At 47.0% G+C, this 18,992-nt stretch overlaps 1 protein-coding gene across 1 annotated transcript in view; it reads right to left on the bottom strand.

The window, feature by feature from the left end:
- Window positions 1-2,055: 2,055 nt before the first annotated feature.
- ARK2C (arkadia (RNF111) C-terminal like ring finger ubiquitin ligase 2C) overlaps window positions 2,056-18,992 on the bottom strand; it is a 52,576-nt gene continuing 35,639 nt past the window's right edge. Inside the window, exons 2-8 of the mRNA XM_074856587.1 lie at window positions 17,803-18,112; window positions 14,654-14,779; window positions 10,991-11,120; window positions 9,876-9,980; window positions 9,245-9,340; window positions 7,933-8,039; window positions 2,056-6,761 (exon numbers count right to left, since the gene is read on the bottom strand). Of these exons, the coding sequence (XP_074712688.1) occupies window positions 6,644-6,761; window positions 7,933-8,039; window positions 9,245-9,340; window positions 9,876-9,980; window positions 10,991-11,120; window positions 14,654-14,779; window positions 17,803-18,112 (992 nt within the window). The 3' untranslated portion in view covers window positions 2,056-6,643. The remainder of the gene's footprint in view (window positions 6,762-7,932; window positions 8,040-9,244; window positions 9,341-9,875; window positions 9,981-10,990; window positions 11,121-14,653; window positions 14,780-17,802; window positions 18,113-18,992) is intronic.

Here is an 18,992-nt window from a genome sequence, read left to right as displayed (position 1 = left end):
GTTTGTGCAAAACTCAACTCCACCTTCGCTCTGGGGAGTCATTCTGTTGCTACAACAACTAATGCTACAAAAGTATTAAGGCAAGAGTGGAGTTTTTCCAAGGGCTGGATTTGCATTAAGCTGCTAAAACCAACATGTTCTTGGCGAAGTGGAGAATTGGGAAGGAGAAAAGCCAAAACTGTCCTAGTGTTGTGCCTTTTGCAGGGCTCAGACAATCTCTGTCTGCTGGGACAGAGCATCCCAAAGCTGTATGTTGCTCCTGCTCTACCCACCACCTTTTTTTTTTTTTTCTTTATTTTTTAATTGGTGCGGTTTTAATGCATATGCCTTCATCCAAAAAACATGAATGTAGAAGAAAAACAAGAGCAGAGGACAAGGATGGTGGCACTCAGTGGGAGTCTGCAAAACCAGGTTATCCCATCATCTCTGTGGGCCCCAACATTTTGGAAGCCCAATGAAATGCTGCGTTTACAAAAGCACTTGGGTGCTGCCAGTGAAAAACAGTATAAACAAGGAGTCCTTTGCAGTGTTGGATCCTAAGAGAGACTGGTTGTCTCTTGCTGCAGGACACAGAGAATTATTTGAAAACCTCTGTGAAATTGCTGTGAAACATTTTTGATAGCATCATATACCTACGCCAATCTTATGTGCACAAAGGCAGAATAACTGAGGGCTGTGACACCCATTTTATAATCTCCCCTACCCCATCAGTATGTGTAGAGGTCCATTTTGACACAGAAAAGAGCTCCATTTAAAAAAACAACCAACAAAAATTGTATTTACTGATGGGGTTGTACAGCTCTGAGCTGCAACCTGTGGGCGAGCTGAGGAGTTAAGATACTACAAAGCACAAATAAGGGCTAAGCTTCCTGACCCTGGGCAGCTGCTGCCAGACCAAATGCTCGCAGTGAATAAAGACATTTCATCTTGTCCCTTGCTGCTACACCTTAATGGGCACAACCCCTCTCCCTCCCCAGTGCAGCCACCAGTCACTGCTCGCCACGCTCTGCAGGGCTGTTATCAGTTCGCAGCTGTGTGTTTGCTGCGGCAGCTTTCAAGAAAACCGATTGCCATCTCCTCTCTCAGCACCGTTACCCTTTCGAAGGACATCAGCAAGATCTCAGTGAGCAACTGAGATTTTCCCCAGCTGGACCAGCAGGTCATTTTAAACCTGTTTTCTGAATTTGTAAAAGCATCCTATAATGGGAGCTTTGTATTCCCTGAATATGGTGCATCTCTTACGCACCCTTTGCTGGATGCTGGAGGGGCTGGCAATTCCCTTTGGCTGCAGGAACCAAATCTCTATGATCAGCAAATAAGCCTGTCTCCAAGGCTTATTTAGTCTAATCACATAGTCAAAGCTGGGGACTGCTCTCAGCCTTTCTGCATGAAATGCATGACGAGGAGCAGCTGAATCGAGAGTGGGCAGAAGCAGAGACTGGCACCATTCATTGTGGGAAAAAATAAAAAGTGCAAGAGGACCTGTGAAATGAGCTGTGCAGGATGCAAAGTTGGGTGTATGGCCCATTGGATTCTTCTACAGGTAACAAAAGGACAGAAAATACCCTCGAATATATCTGTATTTTTTTTGAGGATTTTTTTTCTTCCAATAAGTTTCTCTTTCCTTAGTTATTAAACCAGAGACCCACAGGGAGGGAGATGCTTCTCCACTGGGAGGATGGAGGACCCGTTGGTATCTCTGCAGGGCTTGCTAGAGATATCCTACAGGCACCGTGGGTTGTGTTTAGAGGAGAAATTTCTCTTTAACAGGCAATTTTCAGCCTGGTTCTAGAAAGTGATTTTGGTACTTACTCACAAAACTGGTGCCACAGGACATCAGGCACGGTGGTGTGCCTGTGTGGAAGCCTCACCCCGCCTCTGCCGTGAAGCTCAAGCACCAACAGCCCCTGCAAACCAGCTGGGCAGAGTATTTTATACCCCAGCAGTGTCTCTTTTGCACACCAAAATCCAAAGGCATAAGAAGTGAAAGAATTCACCCAAAGATACAAGAAACGAGTGGTAAATAAAGACCAAGCGATCACCCTGCCAGGTGACTTCTGTGTGGCACATGTTTATAGTTAGCAATGCAGTTTGTTTTATTAGTTATAAATAAAGTACAAAAAATCCACCAAAAGTGAATCTAAGCATTTACACAATTTCTAATGTCTTTTTATTTCTTCAATGCACTATTGCTTTAATATTAATAATAAATATTTTTCTAGCTTTCTTCTATAAAATAGTCTATGTAGCAAAATGTTGCACAGCACAACAGGACAGCAGTAGGAGTACAAAAATGTGGTGATCCTTTCACCAGCCCAGGTCATTAAAGAAGAGGATTTTTGTTCACTCGCTCCTTGTTTTACTTATCCCTTTTACAGTGTCTTTGTGGGGGTGAACAACCGACCCCCCCAACCCTGCATGACTTGAAACCGCAGCTCCAGGCTACAGGGGAGGAGTGTTACAGAGCAGCAAGGAAAAAAACACAGACAGGTTTTAAACCCAGGGTAAGGCAAAGTCAACAAAGCAGAGCAGCGCCCTGAAGGGACAGAGAGAAAAAAATTAAGATATGGTCATTTTGTGCCTTTCTAACCCAAAAAAGAATTGCATCCAAAGCCTTTTGGGGGGGAGGGGGGCGGCTACTGGCTGAGCACATGCATTGAACCCCACTTCTGTCCATGTGTGGCCAAGCATCTGTGCTGACCAAGAGCGGTTATGGCTTAAAACTTAAAATATTATCAAAAGTGCTCTAACGCTCTTGCGAGGCTCGAGCACTTGATATCCAGGAGCCTTTCGGGAAAGGGCAGTGTGTTATGAGAACCCGTGGCTGGGGATGGGGATGCTTGGCCACCGCTGCAGGAGCGGGACATCAGCTTGGGGTTGACCCCCTCCTTGAGGACAGGAGGGCTCCAGTGCAGGTCCCAGCTCTACAGTCGATTAAAAATCTCCAACATGAGTTTTCCCCCTTCACAAGGAGGGATGAAACCAACTGATCAAGAATATCAGCGCTGAGGACTTCTGCTCCATGCGTGTTTCACAGCTGGGTTATAGCAAATGCTCATGGCCAGGCATTATCAAGGGATGCTGAATCACTCCTGCGTCCATTCCAACTACTCTCAGCTAGACCAGGGGTCAGCCCTTAAAAATTGCAATTAATCCTTCAATTTTGTTGCCTTCAAACTCAGGCTCAATTGATTGCCTCCTTCATCCTCTCTGCAGAGCCCAGCTGGGTGCATGCACAGAGGTTGAAAAGAGCCAGACCGAACACCAATAGGCACCAAAAATTGGAGAGAGTGACCACACCTCGGCTTCCTTCCTTGATTTTTGAAGCAATTTGCAGAGTCTTGCGCTAAGTGCGTGCATTGCCCCAAGCACAGCCTTGTAGCGGGGGCCCACCGGGTGTTATCACAGGGTAACACATGCAGCAAGAGCAGTAACATCACCAGCGGCATCGGGGACAGGACAGTAGCAAGAATCGACCGAAACATTTTGGTTTTGCAGAGCGCCATTAATGACCTTCAATGCTCGAGGACGCAAGTGAAAGGATCACCAGAGTTTGATTATGAGTGCAAATAATATTCATATATATGTGCTAAACACAGTCACTATATTGCAGTTTTCCACTATGTCACAGCATACAGAATCAAAGGTTTGCATTTTTATGGAATGTATCCAAGGTAACAGCACCACAGTAATACAGTTTGTAATCACACACCCTGATTTTTTTCTCTTTTTTTTTTGACAAGATAAGCATTACCCCCCACATCCCATGTTTAATTTTTTTTTAAAGTACCGACGCATGCAAAGCATTCCATTCCCAGAAACAATGCAAAAATGAGGTAATAGGAGTAATAAAAAAAATTAGTATTAATTTCTAAATAAATAAATTATAATTAAAAATGCAAAAAACAACTATAAAAATAATTAAATAAGAACCCACGATATCTACAAGTTAGTCATAAATTATGATTGTTAAATATAAGGCATTTAAACTCACAAAACCCTGTAAACTATCAATGTTTTGTTCCTAGAGATTTTTTGTTGTTTCGTTTTGTTTTTAAACTCATCCTATTATCGCAACCTACTCGTACAAATTATTTAAACGCAAAGGAACCTGACACACTGATGCAATTCCAGACGCTGTAAATTCGCACGCACCTTGGGATCAGTCACTCACACGAGACCACGGGAGTTTGGTGCTTTTCTTCACCAAAGGTTTTTTTTGTTTTGTTTTTTTAAAAACTGTGCTTGTTCATTAGGCAAATAGTAATACTTTCGCATAGGCTTTAAGAAAACGCGCGGTTTGGAAGCGATCTTCATTCCCTCCCCACCTGGTCAGGGTCCCAATTGCCCCGTTCCTCTCCCTGCTTTGTCCCCAGCTCATGCCTGGACAGACCAGGCTGGCTTACAGTGTATTTAACTGGCAAAGCCTTGCTTTGCTTGTCCATATTGTTTGCAATTTTAGTATTATTTTAAATGCCGCTTCAATCTGCTGCTGCTGGAGCAAGACCCATAGGTATTGATGGAGCACTCCCTGACCCATGGACATCAGGGCTGGGACCACCACATTCCCCAAGAAGCCATTGCTTACGCTGGGTGGCAAATACATAATAAAATCATAGAATCACAGACTGGTTTGTATTGGAAGGGACCTTTAAAGGCCATGTAGTCCAACCCCCTGCCATGGGCAGGGACATCTTCCACTAGATCACGTTGCTCAGGGCCCCGTCCAACCTGGCCTGGAATGCTTCCAGGGATGGGGCATCGACCACCTCTCTGGGAAACCTGTGCCAGTGTTTCACCACCCTCATTGTAAAAAATATCTTTCTTCTATCTTTTTTATATGCCACCATGTGTCCCACTCTGCTCCCTCCTACTTACATGGGCACTGAAAAAGAGGGGCTCCTGCATCCTTGCACCCTGTGAGGCTCTCCTCTTTCCCTCCCCTCTCCAGCTGGGAAAAAAAAAAATAATCTCTGGGGTGCCTCTGAGGTTGGTGTTTTCCAATTACAGCTCACGGGAATCCCATGATCTCTCAGATGGTAATTTATGATTGTTTCTACTTGGAGAGCATCACTTGGCTCCAGCGAAACGGATGCTCAGGGGAGCCAGAAAACATTCCCACCACATCAGCATTTTCAATATATAATGTTCATGACTAATTCCTCTTGCTCCTCTGCATCTCTCTTTTGCCTTCCTAGTATACAAAAAAACCTTGATTTTAAATAAAAAAAAGAAAAAATAAAATTGTTTTGGTTGTGAATGTTGGTTCTCCAGAGGGTTTTCAGCTCAGTCCCTGCAGCTGGCGTGCTGAGGTCTTTATTTTAGGGAGACCTTAGATCGCAACAGCTTTGGGGACCACCTTCTAATTCTGTTTTGAGCGTTAATAAAATTAAGTTTCATTTTAATAATCATTGTATTCTCCGTATGGATACATCCTGAAATGTGTATACAAATGCATGTGGGTGCAGGTGCACGTGCTTTGAGGCAGGGTCACAACCCAGCCCTGCGAAAAAGCACCAAATCCCACTTCCAACCTGCCTTCCCCTCCCATGCCCAAATGCTCACGGGCCTCAGCAGTGCCTTGTGAACTTTGGGAGTTTTCTCCTGTCCTGTTATCAGAGATGCTTTTTCATGGGAGAGGAGTTGGCAGCGTACATCTCTCAGCACCTCTCCAGCATTATTATACCCCCAAAGAACAGCTGTAGGCGCCAACTCCAGTAACCATCATTTTGGACCAGTGCTGAAGCCAACCAGCTTCACAGCTCGCAGGAGAAAGCATCATGGACAATGGCAATCATGAAGACAGTCCTTCCTTGGATTCCAACATGCCAAGCTACTTTGTTAAGATACAGAAAGCAAAGAAGCAGCATCTACTCTAATATTGTGCCCCTACAGAAAGTGTCCAGCACCAGCAGATAAGCAGGAATGAAGCTTCTCCCTATTGCTTCATTCATTTCATTCCCAATTTTTATTTTTTTTTAAGCTTCTCTAAATTTGCAACACACTGTAAACGCAAGGAAAGGAAGCACACGCAGCTGAGGCAAAGAGCGCAACCCTTCTGACTGTAAACAGGATTTTGCTTTTTCGCCTCTTCCCCCCCAGGGGTGGGAAAGCTTGACTTCTTTATTCCCCTTCTGCAATGTATTAATCAGGCACCAAAATAAGGAATCTATGAAAAAATATTTGGTGCAAATTAGGTAACAGCAACATGTCCACCACAAGATGAGTAGGGCATCAAACACAACATTTCTTAAGCTAACATGCTCCAGCTGCCATCCATAGAAATAGCTAAAGGACCCCTAACATGTTTCTACGTATTCGAGAGGTATATATACAATCCTCATGAAATGCAGGATTGACAGGCCAGACTACCACAACTAGTTCCTTCATGTTCAATACTAAATCTTCTGCAGCACGGGGTCTCTGAGCTCTGGGAATGCCAGCTCCCTTTCACCGGGCCCGTATCCTGCATATGTGCAATATCTCCTACCACTAGATATTGTACTGCCACCTCCTCCTCCTCCTCACTAACGTGCCTGCAGACTTTTCCTCTCAATCAAATGGCTCAGAAGGCAAAAATTTTGCTGCAAGGGTTTATGGCCATATGACCTGGTAAGGAAAATGGTGTGTCCAGCCAGTCCTTTCAGCTGTCCGAGCCGAGCTGTGTTTCAATGTCCACCCTGCAGATCGGGCACTTCTTGCTGGTGGCCAGCCACTGGTCCACGCACACTTGGTGGAAGAGATGCATACAGGGCAACCGCCTGCGGAGAGAGAAGTACCAGCCCGTTAAGATGGAGGAGGTCCAGGGGAATACGAAGAGCCAGAAAGCAGCAGCCGGGGCTGCTTCAAACATGGAGAAGCACTGCTGTAGTGACAGCAGTGGTGCCTAGGTCCTACAGCCTTCCCCAGCCATGCCAGCTCACAAAAGGCAGTAGGTCAGACATGGTGTCCTTCTGGGTTAAAAGCCTTTTAGAAAACCCCATGCCCTCGTGAATTGAGCTGTCCCAGTTATTAATTACCCCAGCTGCTGCTTTTTAACCTTTCAGGAGCATTAGGTTATAGTCCAAAGACTCTTGGTTCTTCATTGCTGTGGCTCATAGTAGTCAAATGGGTCCCCACTGTTCCTGTGTAGGAGCCTGGTGTGCCCCAGGGAATGTGGTTGCTCTTCACCAGCATCACATTTGTCTCCTCTTCACATACCCTCATGAGCCAGAGGGACCTTGAACCACAAGGACCCACATCAAGAGGATCAGAGTTTTCCTTGATGGCTTAAGGCAATTAAAGGGTGAGGAGCAGGACCAGGTAGTGCAGCCGCGCTGCGCACCTGCAGCTCCTTCAGGCAAGGTAGGTCAGCCCCTTGCAACTGTTTGTCCTCATCCTCTGTCACAAGCACACCCAGCCAAGAGCCTGGGGACATCTGTGAGGGATAACTGGGGCTTTGTTGTTGGCTCAAGATGGCTCCCTGTGACCGTGCAGGCAGAGTAATCTCACTTATTCTACAATAAAGCAGCTCTGTCCTGGCCACAAGCCAAACTCCCCTGGACTTCACACCCACACTCCCTTTTATTATACTTTGGTCATCTGTCAAGCTCAGACATTGACATCCCAAGCTCCAGATGGCTGTCTGAGACCTGGGACCCATCCTTCTCTGACACTTGCCACCTGGCTCATTGGCACAGCCTTGAAGCAGGTGATCCAAACCCAGGAGATACTATAAAATCTTGGCCCTCCTGCTGCTGCAGAGCTCTTCCTACCTACAGCCCATACCAATATCCATCTAAATGATATTTGGTTTACCAGACCCTGCAACAGCCCAAGTGAGTTTGTCAGGACAGGAACAGACACAATCCCACCAGCACATGGCAGCATTAATCCCAATAAACACAACTCAGATGACATCAAGAGGCAGAGAAGCAGATGGAAGGATTGTACCTGACGTCTTCTCCGTCTTCAAGCATGGACAGACAAATTGTGCATTTCTCGTCAGTGTCTGACTCCTCTCCATCCTCTTGCTCAGCTTTGCCCTCCTGCGGTCTTCTCTGTAGCGAAGTTAAAGACATGATTTGGTTAGGACTTGACTTTCTAATGCTCTCCCAAGTCTGGGTAGTTGCAGGAAGTCAAATAATAAGAGCTTCATTCATCAGCCAGATCTTCCAGCTTGGGGAAGACAGCCCAGCCAAAACAACCAGTGAGGGGAGGATGCTACAAACATGCTGCTGGTCAGCATGTCTCCTCCTGGGGCCAGTGGCCGTAGGGTTAGTGGTAGTACCCCAAGGAGCAGCCTGTCCTCTGCTTCCCTAACACAGCCCACTGCCACCTCCTCCATCCTCCTTGCAGTGGGGATGGCCCCATGGTCCCCTTGATGGAGGCTTCTCCCAGAGACCCCAAAGCATGTGGGACCAACGGCTGCCAGGAAGGACAACCACTGTGCCCCAGGCTGGCTTGGCCACTGGCCCAGCCCCACACTGTGCCATGGGGCAGTACTTAGCCTGTCAGCTCTCCCCTTTTCTCTTCCCCCTACACATCCAATCCTATTTATATTTTTCCAGATCCACTGGAGATGCGGTCAGAGATAAGCACAGCAGGAGTTGACTTACTTCCAACTTGGACAATGCAATGTCTCTGCTTGTTATTGCCCAGCCAGGAATGACCAACATGTGAAATTATTACACAAACAAGCACTTTTCCCATTTTCTGATTAGCACAATCCAAAAACATGGCACCAATTTCCTTACAAGCAGGAGATCAGCTCCAACAGAGGAGACACCTCTTGCAAAACGAGGGGAGGACAAGCTCCCCCACTCCACAGACCCAGCTCTCTCAAGACAGTGTTTGCGGGCAGCACTGTTTGCATGCAGAACGGGGCGGGTTTGCATGCAAGAAACCCCCTTGGTGTGTGCACTTTCTTACCACACGTGGACAGGGGGGAAAATTGCACCCACTGGGTGGGAGAAGGCTGAGACCTTTTTGAAAATTTGACCCCCAGCTTCCTAGCCTAGAAGTGAGAAACAGCCAACTGAGGTACACCAACACTTCAGCCTGGAGGCCCCACAAGATACTAAAGCACCAATTCTGGATTTTACATTCCTCCCCCATTTCAGGCAATATTTCAATCGATGGTGCTGGTTTGCCAACCCTAAAGGATTGTGATCCACCAAAGTCCTTCCTTCTGTCCACTCAGTGCCCACAACCCTTGGCCAACTGAGAGGGGCTGGCAGTTGTGTCGTGGTTTCAGGGCACTCACCTTCTTGTACTTGTGGGGGAAGGTGAACCTCTCAATGGTGTTCTGGACAGCACCCCGGCTCACGCTGCCCAGCCTGTCCTCCAGCTGCAGCAACTCCTGTGGCACAGGAACAGTAGCAAAGCACCATCAACATCGCTCCTGAGACATGAGGTCCCACCACTCCAGCCTACCTGCTGTTGACCAAGGCTCCCTCCTGCCTTTTCCTCTGTGGAAATGTCCATCAAACCCAAATCAATCATGCTTTAATGGTGAACCTGAGCCCTGGCTCTTGGACCAATAACTTAGGGTTCAAGACAGAGAGCAGAGAACTGGACATCCAATATTTCACAAATTAAGGTGGAAATTGAGCTCCATTTAACAGGCTGGGAAACAAAACCCCACAGAACTAAAGCACTTTGTTCACAGACATGAAGTGAGACAGAGTCAACCCAAGCCGGACCCAGGCACCCTGGAGTAAACCATCTTTTCCCAAACTCACTCAACCCCTTCGTCTCCCAGTTATTACTAAAATTGCTGCAAGACTCAGAGCAACGACCGTGCCACAAAACAGTCTTAAAAGTTTATGCCAGAGCTTGCATAGATTCCCAGAACTTAAAAATTTAATAATAATTCCAGTCCCAGAGATACGTACTTCATAGCTCTCCCGCACAGCGGATGTGTGCCTGCTTGGGTTCAGTCCCTGAAGAGCGAGTAACTGAAGCTGAGGATAAGGGTAATTTCTGATTTCATGAACAACCTGCGAGAAGTGAGGGAGAAAAGTAAAGCCACCCGTACTTGCACATAGAAATACCTTGTGTACCCTGATTTAAATCTAGTGTTTTAAAAGTTCTAAATGAGCTTTTATTAAAAAGCTTCCCCAACGGAAGCTTTTTAATGACCAAAAACTGAGGTTTTATTAAATAGATCTCCTATAAATGATAACTAAAGGACATGCATTTCTTCTGAATAAACTGTCTGTTATAATAATTCCTGTTGCATCTATAACATTGCAGTTCCAGACTCTCAACATGGATTAGCTTAAAAAAAGATTTTCTTTTATTTAGTTCTAAATGGGTGGATTTCTCTTCATCCAAGCTTTGATTTTTTAAGCCTTGCTGTAGTATACAGGTGTCAGGGTCTGACTATGGGCACAGGAAAAAACACCCTCATGGGATTTCTGAGGATGCTTTAAGGATTAGCAGTGCTTGGCATGGCTCAGCTCCAAATACAGCACCCTGCTAGGAGAAGGGCCAGCAAATGACTCCGGTCAGCCCAACTTCTTCACAAACCCCATCTCCACCTGTGCAAGAGGTCATGCAAGACCTTTACAGATGGCATCAAGGCTCATGTAGAGAGCAATGATATGATGAGGGATGGTCCTCGGGGCTGATCCCAGGAAAGGGAGTCACCTACCGCCTATCTTTCTGCATATGAAAAGTCCTGGGAGCCCACAGTTTGTTCCAATGTTAATAACATTATTAGTAATAACTGCTGAGTCTCTCACATCCTGCCCAGGTTTCGCAGACCAGCTTGTGAGCATGGTGCTGCACGCGATGGAGTGTGTCTTTCCAGAACAGCTGAGCTTTTCTTTCCTTTCTCGAATCCAGAGTGCAATGATGCAACATTATCCTTTCAGACACTCCCTCCCACGGCCGGAGATAAGTGGGATTTGCAGAAGACAGGTGATAGAAAGATAGCAGCCTTTATTTTGACTGCCTTCTGGCAGACAATGCATAAAACATTTCTCGGTAAAAGCGCTTCACTTACCATCTGTGTTGAGGATGTGCTTCTGGGGAAATGGTGCATCCGAGGTGTAGCTAAGTAATGCTGATAGGGCTGAGGGACAGGCCGGACCTGGAACTGGGCATGAGTCAGTCCCGCATCAACACTGAGGTCCCTGTGGGCATGAGGATGAAGATACAGCGTTGACTGCACGGTTTTATTGCATAACCTACAGCAAGTCGGATCATGCTCGTGGCAGAGGAGGGAAACCTCCACTGGTGGGCTCTGGGCTGCTGTGGGTTCCTCAGGCTGGGTGATGCTACAACTTGGAAAGGAGTTTCGTCCAATTTTGGCAATCTCATATCAGACCAGCATGAAGGAGTGAGGGGTTGTTTTTATGCCAGTTGACATTTGTGTTAACCAGGGTCAAGACCTGCACAGACGCAGCCTGATAATTTCAGAGCAAGAGCATTTTGGTGGCTCTGATCAATACCCAAGCTTGGTAAACTCAACCCAGCCAGACTAGGTCCTCCCTTTACTGCCATCACTGCAAACAATTACATTTTGCCTTGAATATTTTGCAGGAATACAGCTAATTACTCTGGAGACACACCGATGAACCATTCTGGGTAGTTGTTAGGAGCCAGCTAGGCACTGTCCAGGGGCTTTTTGATGTGCCTGCATTCTCCTTGGAGGTCTCCTAGCCCAGGTCATGGTAGGACTCGGGGAAACAAGGGAGACTGCACCTCACCTGAACCCAGCCTCAGGGAACACCAGAACTGCTGTTTGTGCAGAAAATATAAAGGTTTTAAGAAATTTCTGGACAAGACTTCTCTAGGAAAGCACGTCACACAACCAGTGGGCCAATACCAATGAAGCAGGACACCCCCGATGGTCCCACTTTTCTGCACACAGCCTGGCCCGAGCAAACAGAGCTGGGGCTCAGCTTGGTGAGTTTAGGCACTTTTTGCTCCAGAAAAATAACCCAGCTCAATACCAGGACTTGACATAACCAAGATCCCAGCAAATGCCGCAGCTCTACCCGATCCAATGTGCAGAGACAAACAGCAATCCCATCCTCACACTGTGTGGAGGGGATGGGAGGAGACCTAGAGCAGCATTTCCATTTATAATCCAATTAGCTGATCCCTTGTCTCTCCAGCCAGAGAGTCTCTTAGCGGACAAGTGGTTTGAACATCATTCACTTTATCATAATTACAAAAGCCAGTGGTCTAATAACCATTGTCTTCACATTTGCCAAAGGAAAGCTAATTAGAGCACAGGGGTGGCTTCTTGTTTCAGCATCAAACTTCCCTTCCCCTGCACAGAGGACAGCAGCAGTGAGCACCACAGCTTGTTAGGAACAACCCAGGCGTGTACTCCGGCAGCTGTGAAACGACTTTTGCCCAACATCAGATAACAGGCGTAAGGGGACAGTAAATGCAGAAATCTTTTACCCAGAACAACCTGTGTACCATGCAGCATCTCCAGTGCTCTCATACCCCCTAATAAGACACTCTGCAGCAAGTTGAAGCAAAGAGAGGGACTATCTTTGCTGCCCCTGTGCTAGCCATGTGCTAGACAAACAAAACCTGGCAGACAACAAAACACAGCAGGCGACTGGCAGGAACACAGCCAGGGTGAGAATCTGTAGGACTGCGCATTTTCCAGCTCCTGTGTCACAATTTTGGAGATTTATCCAATTACTTAAGACTGTTCCCCAGTGGATGGAAGGCTGGACTAGAAATCAGGATGCTTTGGGTCCATTCCCAGCCCTGTCACTGACCTTGATCACTTCCTCTCCACCTTCCCATGTTCTCCATCTACAAAATGGGTGTGATAATCCACAGAGTGCTTTGAGATCAAGGGTTGAAGAGATGTCTCAAAGATGAATGGCCATTATTAACTTGCACAAGTCATTGCAATAAGAGCACTCCTGAACTATTTGTGCACCAGTGCACCTAGAGCCTTAAAATAGAATGTCAAGGCTCCTGAAGGCTGTGAGTCTATAGAAGGGTCCAAAGGAGAATACTGTATGGAATGGTGTTTTCCCACGGTTTGGGGGTGAATAAGCAGAGCACGTTGGCTGAAGAAAGCCAAAACCAACCATCACCTTCTAGCCTGTGCTACATGGATGTCTGTACAGCATCCTGATGCTCAATGGCAAGGCTCAAAAGCTGTGATGCTTGTGGTACACCGCCTGCCAAAATCTCAAAAGTGAAGGATAAGGCTGCAGATAACAGGTTGGATAGTCATCACTAAGTGCATATGCAGAAGATGATTTACAGAACCAAATTGGACTTTTATTTATTCTTCACCAGAAGATTTTAATCAAGGCTGGGCTGTCTGAGATGACTGAGCACCTTCAGATCTTCCTTCCATCCCCATTTCCTGCGACTACCTACCACCTACCACCTCCAAGCAAGCGCCGCTGCTGCTCGTGTGGTGGTAACACATTAGAGGAAAGTTTTTGTATCTGTCACTGGGCAAAACTGTATGTGTGCCCCAAGGGGAAGTGAGTCACCCAAATATATATACACAGTATATGATTTCTGTCATCCCCACTCCCTAGGTTTTATAAGGCTATGGAGGAACACAGGGGGAAAAAAGGAGGGAGGAGGAGGAGGGGAACATAAAGCAACGCTTTATCAGATCCTTCTAATGATTATAATTAAACACTCTGTGCTGAAAGAAAGGCAAAAAGAATGGCTCTATCCAGATGGTACATGAACCGCCTCGCAAACTGATCTGAACAATGTCATCCTGGCCAAATTCAGCTCACAGTGGTGCCAGTAATGGGAACACCTGAGAAGAAAATGGCAGAAGGATCTGGCCATATTTTAGTTTGTGCATTATTACCCTGAAGGAGGAAAGAAAAAACCCCTGTGTTAAAAGGACTCTCAATTTGCAGAGCAAAGCACTCAGATGTTAGGAAATGCCATAATTAAGATTTCCTGTGTCATTTTATTTCAGTCCCCTTGTACATACACATTGCATTTGTCTCTAATTACATGTTCACATGCTATTTTTTCCATTCAGTCAGTGCACAGAATGGACTTCACTCAGCTAACAGGCAGCTACTCAGAAGTATGTTTTTATTTTCTTATTCTTCCAAGTAGGGTCCTGTACCTTATTAACTGTGCAAGAGCTCAAGACCTGCTCTGAAAACGGAACGATCAATTCTCTGGTTGTTTTTTTTCAGGGTATTGAACACTACAGTGGGAGAATGATTAACAACTATTAATTCATTCACACCACCCTGCAGGGCAGGGCAGAATGGTGCTCCCTAATTTAGATGACAGAAAACATTGTGGTCACCAGTTTTTGAGTGCCTGGTGGACAGCAGAAGATGTAGTTCAGACAAGAGATGTTGGTCTACAGAAAAAAGACCCTGGCTGTGCCGTGCAGCAGGAAAAGGCCCTGGGGAAGATTAAAGTTTGCCTGCACTCTACATCCATGGATGAAGAGCTATGGGCAATACTGATGCCTCAGTGTTATCAAATACATGCATAAAGGCTTTAGCATGCACTCATGGCCCTCCCGGAGATGAGTTTTCCCATTGCACCGTCCCCACAACGTATCTGTTGAGCTGAACCATTAGCCTTCATCAAAGCATTGTTCCATGATGACATTCACCAACCCTTGCAGCCTCCCCAAGACTTTTTTAAACACCTCGTTCGATGCACTAGTGAAATGTGAAAGACTTACCAGTCCGTGCCTTCGGCTAAATACCTGGGCTGGGGCCCCATGGGTTGTGTAGTTTGCAGTTGGTGGCTGAAGTCAAAGCTGGGGTGTAGACGGTGAGGCTGAACAGACATGCGCTCTTGAGCCCGCCTGTGGGGAGAAGACCCATGAGAGAGTTAGACATGCAGCGAGCACTGGTATGTACAGTCTCTGCTCCAAGCCCGTGTCAATAAACCAAGGGAAAACCCAAATGGTTGGGTTTGTGAATATGTGTCCAAGAGGAAAGAGTCCAAGGCAGGTGTCAGGGATGATGGGAAGAAGAACCCAGAGCTATGTCGTTTACTTGTGGTCACCATGGACGTAACGCTGACCTCCACTCTCACCCCCTGTGGCATCCACATATACTCAGTTTACAGGAGATGCTATCTAGTGGTAACACGGAGAGAAAAGAGGAAACCAAATAATTTCTTCCTTAGCAGCTTTGTGCCATTTGCACTATTTCCTTTTTCTCTACTGTCAGCTCCATAAACAACACACAAGATAAAACATGTCCCTGCTTCAGCCGTTATCCATCATCATAAAGAAGCTGCGGGATGTCTCGTCTCCCCATGCAGTCCATAAACTCCTGGGGAACCTCATTCATAACAGGATTACTCAGGAATAACTGAAAGCAGAATTTACTCTCGCTGGCCTTTGCCAACATTTCTCTGGATGATGGACAGGCCAGGCTGGGATCTGGCTCCTTCTCTCCCAGCTTTGCTGCCTTTGCAGGCAGGGAAAGGAAAGTGGTAGGAAATATAGCCAGGTTTTTCTAGGGGTTTGAGTGTCTTCTCGTGATTATTGCTTATTTGAACTACTCAGAGGAAGAGCCTGTGCTGCTTGATCAGTGTCCACATATGTAGAGAGACCAGGTGGATGCACAGGCAGGATTTGCACTATAGACTCATACCCCTTCCTTCCTGTCAAGTCCCCACTTACCAGTAGAGCCATCACAAAGCAAATCTATGGGAAAACACTAGAACAAATGGAGCAGAGAACTGCTAAAGAATACTTCATGCAGTCACAGCTCAGAGGCTTCACTTTTGAAGGCACGACCCACATTCCCATTACTGGGACCTCATGTCCCACAACTCTAAGGTTTCTGACACCCTCCTCCAATACAGCTGTGCTTTCAGAAACAGGCTGTGGGACTGGGCAAGATGTTTCTGCCCTTTTCCACACCACAACCCACTTGCAAATGTAACACTGACAGCATTTACCAAAGCAGCTTCTGCGTGGAATTGTGCTCTGTGCTTTTATTTGAATTCAGCTTATGACTAAGAGATAAACACTTGTATCATCAATGCCTCAGCTTCACACATATTTGCTACCCAATTATTAGCTAATGATTAAATCCACCTAAAATCCAGTTTATGTAAAACAAAACAAGAGTGAGAAGAACACACAATTTTCAGACAGAAAGGATATGGAAAGAAAGTGTTTTCTGTCTGTAGCATTCTTTCCAAATGAAGCATTATCGCATTCTCTGATTTTTGATCCATGGGTACAACCCACAAATAGCTTCTGTATGTTCCCAAAAAAAGCACTCCTCTCCTACGTGCTATATAAACCCCTCTCTCAAGAAACACAATGAGGGAAAGGCCAGGCATCCCTTTCTACCTCTGCTGAGTTACAGTAATTCTCTCTGCAGTCATCAGCCCAGTCTGAGTTTAGGCTCCTTTCCAGGATCAAATGTGCTGCAGATCAACAGCATCATTCCCTCATAGAGCTGTGAAGCCTACCTAGACCCAGAGGAGCAAGCTCTTCATGTGCAAAACCCAACAGGTCGGGTGGGTACAATCTCTTGCATGGTTTTGAAACAGCAACTACGAGGAGGTAGCTTGCACATGCAGTCTATTGCTGTGCTGGGTTTGTGTGGTGGGTTTTTGGTAGTGGGGAAGGGGGCTACAGCGGTGGCCCCTGTGAGGAGCTTCTTGAAAGCTCCCCAGGGTCCAAGGCCAAGGCCGAGCCAATTAGCGATGGTGGCTGCGGCTCTGTGATAAGTATTTAAGAAGGGGAACCTGAGAGGGGATTGGGGGGAACTTGTGAGGAAGTGTTACAAGAAGGACACCTCTGTGAACACCAAAGTCAGTGGAAGGAAGGAGGAGGAAGGGGGGAGTTGTGCCCAAGCAGAGCCCCCCATGTATCCTGTGGTGAGAGGGCAGAGCTCCCTCTGCCACCCGTGGAGGTCACCAGATGAGCAGAGATTCTCCTGCAGCCTGTGGGGGACCCCCGGGACTCTGTGGGGTGAAGCAGCCCCCGCTGTTGTAGTTCGGCGTTGGGAGGTGCAACACGTGGGGGTGACCCACGGCGGAGCATCTCGGGAAGAATCATCCCGTGGGGAGGACTCATGGCAGAGAGAGTTTGTGGGGGACTGTCTGCTGTGAGAGGGACGTGACGTGGAGCAGGGGGAGGAATGCAGAGGAGTTCTTCCCCCCAGCCTTGGGGGAAGGAACAGCAGGACTGACTGCACCCCCCATCCCCTGCGCTGCTGGGGGAGGAGGTAGAGATATTGGGAACAAAGCTGAGTCCCAGAAGAAGGGAGGGGTGGGGGGACATGTTTTAATATATGGTAGAGCTTCTCACTGTCCCATTCTGTCTGTTAAGTGTTGTTTGTTTTTAGTGTTTTGGATTAAAGTGATACTCTTTTTCTTCCCCTAACAAGTCTGTCTTTTGCCTGTGACTACTAATGGATCAGCGACCCCTCTCTGTCCTTGTCTTCATTCCTGAGCCCTTTGATTAATTTTTTTCCTTCCCAGCACTGGGGAGGAAGGGGTGAGTGAACAGCTGCGTGGTGCTCAGTTGCCCTCTGGGCTCAAACCATGATGACTGCTCTCTCTGCCGTGCAGGACAAGTTGGCTGCAACACCAAAGTGTTACCGTCATGCTTCTCCTACGAGTGACAATAATAGGTGACTTTGGGACATACTGGATAGGCACGGTATGGATCCCCATGGGAAGGGTACACATGCAGGTACAACTTGCCCTGCACCTTCCCTTCTGGTAGGCAGATGAACTTGTGAAGAAAACCCAGCGTTGCCAGCACGTAGTGCTGGGCTTTTACAGAAGCCAGTTTGCCGAAGTGAGGATGATGTAGCTTCTCAGCACCCTTCAGGAAGAGTAAGATCCACTTACCTGGGATGGGGCATGAGCCGGCGGTGCTGCGCCTCGAGGAGCTGCTGCTGGAGGAGGTATTGCTGGTGTAGCGCCTGAGGTAGGAAGGAGGGTCCAGCCACGTCCTGGAAGGGCAGGGCTGGCACCGGCGCCAGGGGCTGGTGCAGGGGGCCGCTGTGCTGGTGCGCGGGGGCCATGTGGGGAGTCAGCCCCGGCTGGGGCTGCACCGTGTGAGGCAGGGTGAAGTCAGTGGAGAGCTGAGGCTGGGGACCCAGGTGGAAGTGCCGGCAGGAGGTAGCATGGGGATGCTGAGACCTTTGAAAAGGAGCACCTGGAAGAGAAGAACACGGCCGTCATGGGGGCCAGCGATGGCCAGGACAGCCCAGCCCAGTGGTTGTCCATCCAGAGTAAGAATTGGTCAAACAGCTGTTTCTCTTCTCTCCCAAAAGGATTAAAAAAAGAGAACAGGTCAGTTAATGTCGATTACATGGAAAAATGTTGATTTTGACTAATAGTTTTTCTCCTCCAAAATCCACTGGAACCAAAACATGTGTTTGGGTTCAGAGTGACGTTTTGGCTCCAGCCTGAAGTGTATACTGATGAAAACTGCTTCAAGTTGTTTTGGTTTTCCTGTCTTAAAGAAAAAGATAACAAAAGTTTTAATAGGGCCTGTGGCAATAGGAAAAGGGGTGATAATTTTAAACTAAAAGAGGATAGATTCAGACTAGATATAAGGAAGAAAATTTTTATGGGGGTGGTGAGGCACTGGCACAGGTTTCCCAGAGAGGTGGTCGATGCCCCATGCCTGGAAACATTCCAGGCCAGGTTGGACGGGGCTCTGAGCAACCTGATCTAGTGGAAGATGTCCCTGCTCATGGCAGGGGGTTGGACTAGATGGCCTTTAAAAGTCCTTTCCAATTCAAACTGTTCTATGATTCCATGAAAAAGCCTCAACATTTTAGAAATGGGGGAAAACCCTCCATTTTCTAAATTATGATTTCATGGGTTAGGAGTTCACCAAAGTTTTCAAAGCTTGCTGACTTTCCATGAAATCCAAAGTATTTCTTTGACTGTCTAAAAATGTCTCATAGGCAAGGAAATAATCTCTGCTCTCAGAAACTGTCTCTTGCTGACTGCAGGACATGAATAAGACACCTTCCACCTCTGAGAGCCAGGACTAAGACCGTGTGTCTTTGCTGAGACCCTTCATA

This window comes from Strix uralensis, chromosome Z (genome assembly GCF_047716275.1).
Source record: "Strix uralensis isolate ZFMK-TIS-50842 chromosome Z, bStrUra1, whole genome shotgun sequence".
NCBI classification, from domain to species: Eukaryota; Metazoa; Chordata; class Aves; order Strigiformes; family Strigidae; genus Strix; species Strix uralensis.
Note: the sequence above shows the minus strand (reverse complement) of the source record. Positions and strands in the feature narration are given on the sequence as shown.